The sequence below is a fragment of the Crocodylus porosus genome, unplaced genomic scaffold (genome assembly GCF_001723895.1).
Source record: "Crocodylus porosus isolate Cpor-Errol unplaced genomic scaffold, CroPor_comp1, whole genome shotgun sequence".
In the NCBI taxonomy this organism is placed as follows: Eukaryota; Metazoa; Chordata; order Crocodylia; family Crocodylidae; genus Crocodylus; species Crocodylus porosus.
In genome coordinates this window covers 27,160,205-27,168,101 of record NW_017728909.1, presented here as the reverse complement: position 1 = coordinate 27,168,101, position 7,897 = coordinate 27,160,205, and the positions used below count along the sequence as shown (strand labels likewise).

General features: G+C 42.4%; 1 protein-coding gene across 1 annotated transcript in view; it reads left to right on the top strand.

The window, feature by feature from the left end:
- Window positions 1–7,897, top strand: part of LIFR (leukemia inhibitory factor receptor alpha) — a 56,507-nt gene that overhangs the window by 29,379 nt on the left and 19,231 nt on the right. Inside the window, exons 10-13 of the mRNA XM_019531981.1 lie at window positions 2,203–2,368; window positions 2,509–2,582; window positions 2,985–3,195; window positions 7,563–7,742. Of these exons, the coding sequence (XP_019387526.1) occupies window positions 2,203–2,368; window positions 2,509–2,582; window positions 2,985–3,195; window positions 7,563–7,742 (631 nt within the window). The remainder of the gene's footprint in view (window positions 1–2,202; window positions 2,369–2,508; window positions 2,583–2,984; window positions 3,196–7,562; window positions 7,743–7,897) is intronic.

Sequence of the window (7,897 nt, the reverse complement as noted above, 5' to 3'; positions counted from 1 at the left end):
CTGCCTGGCAGCACCTGGTGAATTGGGGCTTTTTTTCCTTCAAACTGCCAGGAGCTGGGGTGGGTGGGGCAGCCATTGCCGGGCTGGGAGAGCAGCCGGGAGATGGGCCTGTATGATTTGGAGATTTGGCAGCAGCCAAATCTCTGAATCAGATTTAGCCGAATCGATTTGGGACAGTGATTCAAATCACTGAATCCAATCACTGTCCCCCGAATCAGCCAAATCTGAATCCGAAGCAAATACTAGCTGCTTTGCATAGGCCTATTGAGCACAAAATTACTTGCGTTTGTACAGGGTGGGAATTAAGGCATTATTATGAATAAAATATAACCCCAAAATACTGCTTCCAACTTTATTTGCTTGAAACCTGACCCAAAGCCTACTGCGTTCAGTGGAAAGAATGTACTTATGTAGAGTGGCAGCTAAAGGCATGCTTGTAAACATGCACATTTTGACATAAACGACATGTGCCCCCAGCGGCTGGGGGGCACGGCAGCAGCAGAAGCGCAGTGGTGGGAGGGCAGCAGTGGGAGCGTGCCAGCAGTAAGCAGGAGCTCCTGCAGATGCCACCAGTGTTGTTGGCAGCGGGTGGGGGTGGCAAGCGCTGACCAGAGGTTGGCGTCCACACACGGATGCCGTTGGTGGCAGCCAGAGGGGATTGCTGATCGCCCGCAGACTCCGGTGATGGAGGGGAGGGCGTGGTGAGCAACGACTGCCCATCTTTTTCTAGGTGGTGCGCCACAATGCTCGGGGTGCACGTGCACCCCCTCCCTATGTGTCGCCTCTGTGTTTCAATGAAAACTGTTTTATAATACTTGTATTTTCTGATCTTTTTACATATGCCTCATGATGTTTAGTTTTTCCTATTAAATTTTCTTTGCTTACACAGCTGAAAAAGTGCTGTATAATATGGCAAGCTCCCCAAAATATGATGCAACTAATATTAAAACTATGTATGACCACTCTGAAATCAGTTCAAGGAAATTAATGTTGTAGGGAATGTGGCAAGTCTTAATCTAGAGCATTTTTGTATTATAAGATATTCTCTCTCCCTCTTTGACTTATTTTGAAAGATGGTAGCTTTTGTAACCATTATTGCATACAAGAAGTATTAACCATAGTGGCGGAAAACAAATAGTTGGCCGTTAGGAACGAGTAAAACTTCAACAGTTGCTGTTGGCACACATCTCACAACTTTACAAAGGGCATAGCAGTTTTACCACCTTCTCTACACCATTATATATATGGCAAACAAGGTGTAGTTAAAAATAAAAACATACAAAAGGAAGAGCCAGGATTCTACAAAAATAGTTTGCTAGCATTTCCAAAAGTTTTTTCTACCCTGAAGACCAGTTTTTGGCATTGTCCTTTTTCAATTTAGATTGAAAAATACGTAATTGATTAGAGACTTAATTCATTTTGGAGAACGATTCTTGGCAGACAGGATAAATGTGTGTTATAATCAGATTCAGTAAAAAAAAAATGTGTGTAATATATATTTTCCAAGGCTCATATCTTTCTCTGCAACCGTGGAACTGAAGAAATATGTGCAACTTAATGTACTATTCAACTGCATTTTGACAGCTGTGAACTGCATAGATGGAGATATTGAAGCCAGATGTGGGTTGTATTTGACATCTTTTGAAGAAAAAAGCAGCACTCAGTAGGAATATTGTTGCTGGTAGACATTGTGGTTGCCCAAGTGGATTGTTTAATACAATGTTTTTAGAAAGGAGTATTATTTATCTGCCCCTTTTTGTGACACACATTGTGAACATCTGAGTGAAACTTTTTTCAGATGCTATATGAGATACACCATCAACTACTGACATGGGATAAAGCAATTATCTGTATTTGAATTTCTAGAACAGGCTGCATTTGTTCTGATAGGCATCTGAAAAACCATTACTGGCTAATGGTGACTACACATGCATTTTCCTTTTTATATTTACTTTTTTTCCCATTTATCACCCTGGCTTGCAGGCTTTCTTTTCTACGTTATCTTTGTCCTCCTTGAAAAGAGTACATCTACAAAATGCCATGTTAGAGATTCCTGCTGTAGATATAAGAAATTTATATAGGTCCCTAATTATTCATCATTCATAGTGTAGTTGTTTTCAGATTTATTTTTAGGGGTTGTTTCTAGTATAACACACTAAAGGAGGAAAAAAAATCATATAAAATTCTATTAACTCTTAACAGGACAACGTCACATTATCTGGTACAGTAAACTCTCACTATAAAGCTCAGCTGGACATGTTACATCCAAATACTGCATACACATTCAGGGTCCGCTGTTCAGCAGCTGACCACTTCTGGAAATGGAGTAATTGGAGCGAGAAAAAACAGTGGACAACATGGGAAGCCCGTAAGTTTACTGAAGTTGTTGTTATTATTATTTTTATCTAACATATAAAGTGTACACCATTTACTTAATCTCAAATATGATACTTCATTTTTATTGCTGCATATTAAATTGTCTTATATCACTAATAAATCTCCTTTTAGCTCCTGTGAGGGGACCAGATATCTGGAGAGAGAGAAGCTCTGTTGGAGGAAACGTAATAAAAATCTTTTGGAAGGTATATATTTATATTAATCGGTTTTCTTATGAACTTTTGGAGTGTGCTGAGTTTATAGTTGAAATAATCTGATTGAGGTTCAGTATGTAATAGTGCTAATTTAATGAGGCAGTTATTGCCCCATACTAAAATGTTATCCTAGAAAGGTGCTTGCTCTCGCTCTCGTTATGTATCTCTCTGTTAATTACTAATGTTGTGTTAAATAGATTTGCCCACAAAGTATCTTTCTTAAATTTATTCCTTGGTCATAGATGTCCTAAGTACTTTTGTTAACTCGTAACCCATTCTTGCATTAGTCTTTTGTGTGGTAAGACACTCTAACCATTAGATGTGTGTCATCCTAGGTCTTGTTTTTAAATGCATTTTTTGGTTTTAAACATGATTTCTTTCTCTGTTGCTTAGCCACTACCTCTCCTTGAAGCAAATGGGATAATACACTCCCATGTAGTATCATGTTATCTGGATACAGCAGTACAGTCCAAGGAGATCCCTGCACCCTTAAACAGCACTGAAATCAAACTTGGAAAAAATGACTGTAACATCAGTGTTGTAGCCAAAAATGGAGCAGGCTCGTCCCCTCCTTCTAGGATAACTAGTGTGGAACTTCCAAGCGGTGAGTGCTTGAAACTATTAAAAACAGTCAAAGAATGTGAAAAAGATGAGATGGGTTGATTTGGTTGATTTACTAGAGAATTTAGCTGATTTGTGCGTGTAATGACAAGAGTGCTTTTTTCTTGGTTTACAGTTTCTGGTTTGTTTTTAGACCAGTGTTTCACCAGTTTAATTGTACTCTTCCTATGAAGAGAAGGCAATGCAATGCAATTACCAGCTCTGAGCCTGCCTTGCAGTTTTCTGGAGACCTCCCAGGAATAACAAGGGAGAGGCTAAATCTTTGGCACAGATCTTTAACATATAGGTGGCTCTATTTATTTCTGCGTAATCTTGCTGAGCCAAACAAACTTGATGAATATTTGGGACTAAAAATAGTTTCTTCCTTCACGGGAATCATGTTCATGCTGCATAGCTTTTTAACTCCTGTTTTCCCTGGGAGATCTCTAACAGGAACTGTTTTTTAAAAACGCATTCCATCCTATGGGTGGAGTGCATTAATTGAGCTAAATGACAAGGTTATCTGAATCACTGTGTCACAAGTAGGGGGCATATATGAAAGGCAGGTTTATGCAGCCTGCCAGTGGCCTTAATAGTAGAGGGCTAGCCTATCTGTGAAGGGAGCACATTGCACTCCAGCTTGGTTTTGCTGTAAATGCCAATTGTGTTGCTGCCCCAGAAACAGACAATGTACCACATTGTGATGTGTGTTGCAATATACCTCATGCTTCTCCCAGGATCTAGGGAAAAGCAGCCTCTGCTAGTTTTAGGCCTGATGTAGCTTTCTTCCCCGTCACTGTTCCAGCCAGCTGGGTGGTTTGGCTCATTAAGAGTACAGAACCCAGCCTCTGCCAGCTCCCCAACTCCCTGCATTGCAATTGTAGTGGCACTGAAGAGCCTGTGTTTTGTAAGCTCCCACTTTCCTTGCCCAGTGGTAAGGCTCACCATATTCTGCCCTTGCGCTGCTTTGTGAAGATGGAATCAGGGTGGTGGGGGTCACACTTGCACGCTTGTGTGCAAAAAGTTATCAAGTTCTCAAAAGAAAAAAAAACTCTCTTCAGACAATTTTTTCCCTTTGAGGTCTGTAATTTGGATATAACTGAATATGATTCCACAGGATTCACAATGACAGACATTGTCATGCTAGGTATCCTATCCTTCTGCTGTAGCAAAGTACCTGCTACCTGGTATTTTACAACTGCTTATGTGAAGGAACAGTAATTGGTCAGGACAGATAAATTAAAGGAATAACTGTAATAACTCCATGTGGTGGACAGTGAAAAATTCTGGCTGCCATGTAATAGGGCTCTCTAGATATTTCATCTCTCTTGGAGATGAGTGAGAGTAACAGCTGGGCTGTGTGATCATCGTAGCTTATTTCTGGGAAGAGAATGTTTGGAAGTTGGAACTTCCGTTCGGTGCCGTCCACAGCGTACTCGCTCTGGTTTGGCTACTGTGGCAGCGCAGAGGATTAATTGAGTCACTGGCTGCAGTCATTGAAACATGCATGACTCATCCACTAAGCTGGCTTATGGTATCACATAAATGGTCACTTCTGGCTGCATGCTGTACAGTCTGGAAATGCTTTTAATGTCCACAAGAGAGAAGTATTTCTTGGACTTGAGATTTGTACTTTGCGGTTTTACGGGAGAACTGAACAGGAAGCAAAACACTGCACTGGATTATTTGATCCACCAATATCTGCAAGCAGGAGAAGCAATCTATTTTGCATGCACACTAATACTGTAAAATCTGTGCTGCTGATGAAATATGGCTCTTTCATATTACAGCAAAATAATGCACATTCAAGATGATGCTCCATTTGCTTTTCTTGCAGAGAAAATACTATTGAGCCTGCTGAACCCAAGGATTCAGAAAATTTCAAAGAAATACCTGTCTCATAAAATTACACAAATCCTACACATATTTGTTTTGGAATAAGAGTGTTTCTCCAAGTGTAGAAAATAGCATTTTGACTTGTGCTTTCCTTGAATTTACATCTTTGAAACCAAGTATTTCAGGAATTTAAATTGGAGAGTTTGGCTGCCTTCTGTTCTGTTCTTCATTTTTCTCTATTTGGTAAAACCAAACAAGAAGAAAACATGAAATTAATATTACCTTAATTAGCAATTCAATGATCTCTTTGTCAGGGCCTTAGTTTTGTTGGCTGACAGCACGTATCAAACGTGGAGTTTACAGGCCCTTTAATAGTCACCTGATTATCTGCAAGGTGTTAAGCAATTTCTTTTGGCAGACTTTTAAAAACTGGTCTTTCTCTTCAACTTGCTCTGCCATGATTGTCTGCCCTGTATAAAAGGGTCATCTCAGCAGATAGGGACCAAGATTTAGGACAGTAAAAAAAGAAAAAAGTCAAGGTTCATCAAAATATGTGATGAAGTCTGCAGTTATTGCAGTGACTCTTGGAGGGGGGATCCTTTAGCCCTGTTGGATCCCACTGAATGTTGGCCATAGGTGGAGAGTCTATGAGGAAAGAAAAAAAACTGGGGAGAGGTAGTAGGGGGAAAAGAAGCACCACAAGAACCTGTGCACCAAGCACCCATACCAGGCCCCTGGCCGCACACAGGCACAGAGGCTCCTGCTCCCTGACTCCCTGCCACAGCAAATTCCCTAAGCAAAATCCCTCTGTTTTCTGCTGTTGTGTGTACTGCTTCAGTGGTTTGCTTGGAGCTGTCTTCTTATAAAGCTGTCTATCCTAGCTCCAACACTCAGTTGCCTAACCCAGCCTCACTCAGAGCCAGCCCTGTCACTCAGTCAAATGCTTCAGAAGGGGGAGGAAAATAGAAAAGAGAGAGAGAGGGAAGGAAGGAGCGACTGACCGACTAACTGACAATCACACCCGAAGGGGAGGACCCCACTCCAGGCACTAGGCAAACAGTCTAGCACCATTCAACCACCCCACGTCACTAGCAGAGAAAAGCCTCCTCGAGGCAGTCTCAGACCTGAGCTACTTATCCCAGAGCCCCTGTTCTCTGCTTGCTGCTCATTTTACTGCCCTCTCATCCCAGGGGGCTTTTTATAAGGCTGCCTAGCCTAGGTTCAGCCCTCAATTCAAATTTACTGAAAAAACTTTTCCATTTTAAGAACTATGTGGTGTTAGATACTCCTCTACCTCAAGCCCTGAGTCCAATCATCCCTCATCCAAAAAAGTAAATAAATCTATGAATTTGATTAAAAAAAACAAAACAAAAAAAACCCCCTACCCTAGGCAGAGGCTTTCCTCAAGTAGGGAGATAAAGATTTCACATAGTCCACCAAACTTCATGGAGACTCCATGAAGTCTGACTTCTCCCCTTCTTTTCATACGGAAGGACTTGATTGCTGCAGTAATGGGTGGCATCATTTAAAGAAAAACCCTAAAATAGATGGATGAAAGGAATTGGCTAAAATTTTGGCTGTATTTGGTGTCCATTTAGGTCAGGGATGTCAAACATACAACACGTGGGTTGGACCTGGCTCCTGGGTCTTGTAGTGACCCCACATGCAGCATGCAGAGCCAGTCTGGCATGTGGACTGGACCTGGTGTCATTGCCTATGCATCAAATGTTAGGCCTGCTCTGGGGCTTGCACTGCCTGCCCACAGTCCAGGGTACTGACAGAGGGCACACAGTGCATGTGATACCCTGCTGGACAGCCCTGGGCACTGACTAGGGTGGCCATCATAGAGGAATCTGTCCTCTGTTGATATGAAACCCAACGTCTTTGTCTTCTATTGTTTTCTCTTGAGAACAATCAATAGAGGACAGAGGATAACCAGACTGTCCTCTATGATGTCCACCCCAGCACTGACTCTGGCACCCACAGACAACCTGGTGCCCAGTCCTGACCAGCCCTAGAGCCAGCTTTTGGGGCCAGACCAATGGGGTGCCACATGCAGTGCATGCCCCATGCCACCCCCTGGATGCAGCCCATGCACTGCTGGCAGCGCGAGTCCCAGTGATGCACACTGCCCATGGCTGTGTGACACCCCCATTCCTGCCTCCCAGACCAATCCTGAGCACTGGCTCCAGAGTGGCCAACCGGGTCTGCAGAGTGGCTCAGAGATCCTCATTGAGTCTGCAGGGTCAGATGAGTTTGACACCCCCCAGTTTAGATTAAAGCAAATCCATGAATTTGTTTTAGCCCTGCTAAAGGATTCACCACAGACTACATTTAAGTGTTTTATAGTGCTTCAAAATGATGTGCATTTACTCTGTAAATTCCTCTGGTCCAATCTGAGTTTCTAGAATGACCTCAGTGCATGTGTGTGTCCAGTTTTCTAGATACTCTAGCTCAAAGGCTTCCCTGTAGGTTGAATGAAAGATAAATATGTAGGACTTCTTTGATGATTTTTATACACTATTTTTATTGCAGACGATGTCAAAATAAAGCAGGCAATTGCAACAGGAAGTGGAATTTACATTACTTGGCAGTCTGACTCCGATGTGACCTGCGGCTACACAGTAAAATGGTGTCGTTCCCCTGGGTGTGAACCCTATAGTGTGGACTGGGAAACATTTCCTTCAAATGCAACAGAAGCTGTGATAACATCTGGTGAGATATAATCAGTGTTTTTACAGAAGCCTTTCACACTGTCTCTTACCCTGTTCTCATTAAGAAACTGGGGGACTGTGATATCAACACCCACACAATCAAATGGGTTGCCAGCTGGCTGGAGGGCCGCACCCAGAGCGTGGTAGTGGATGGGT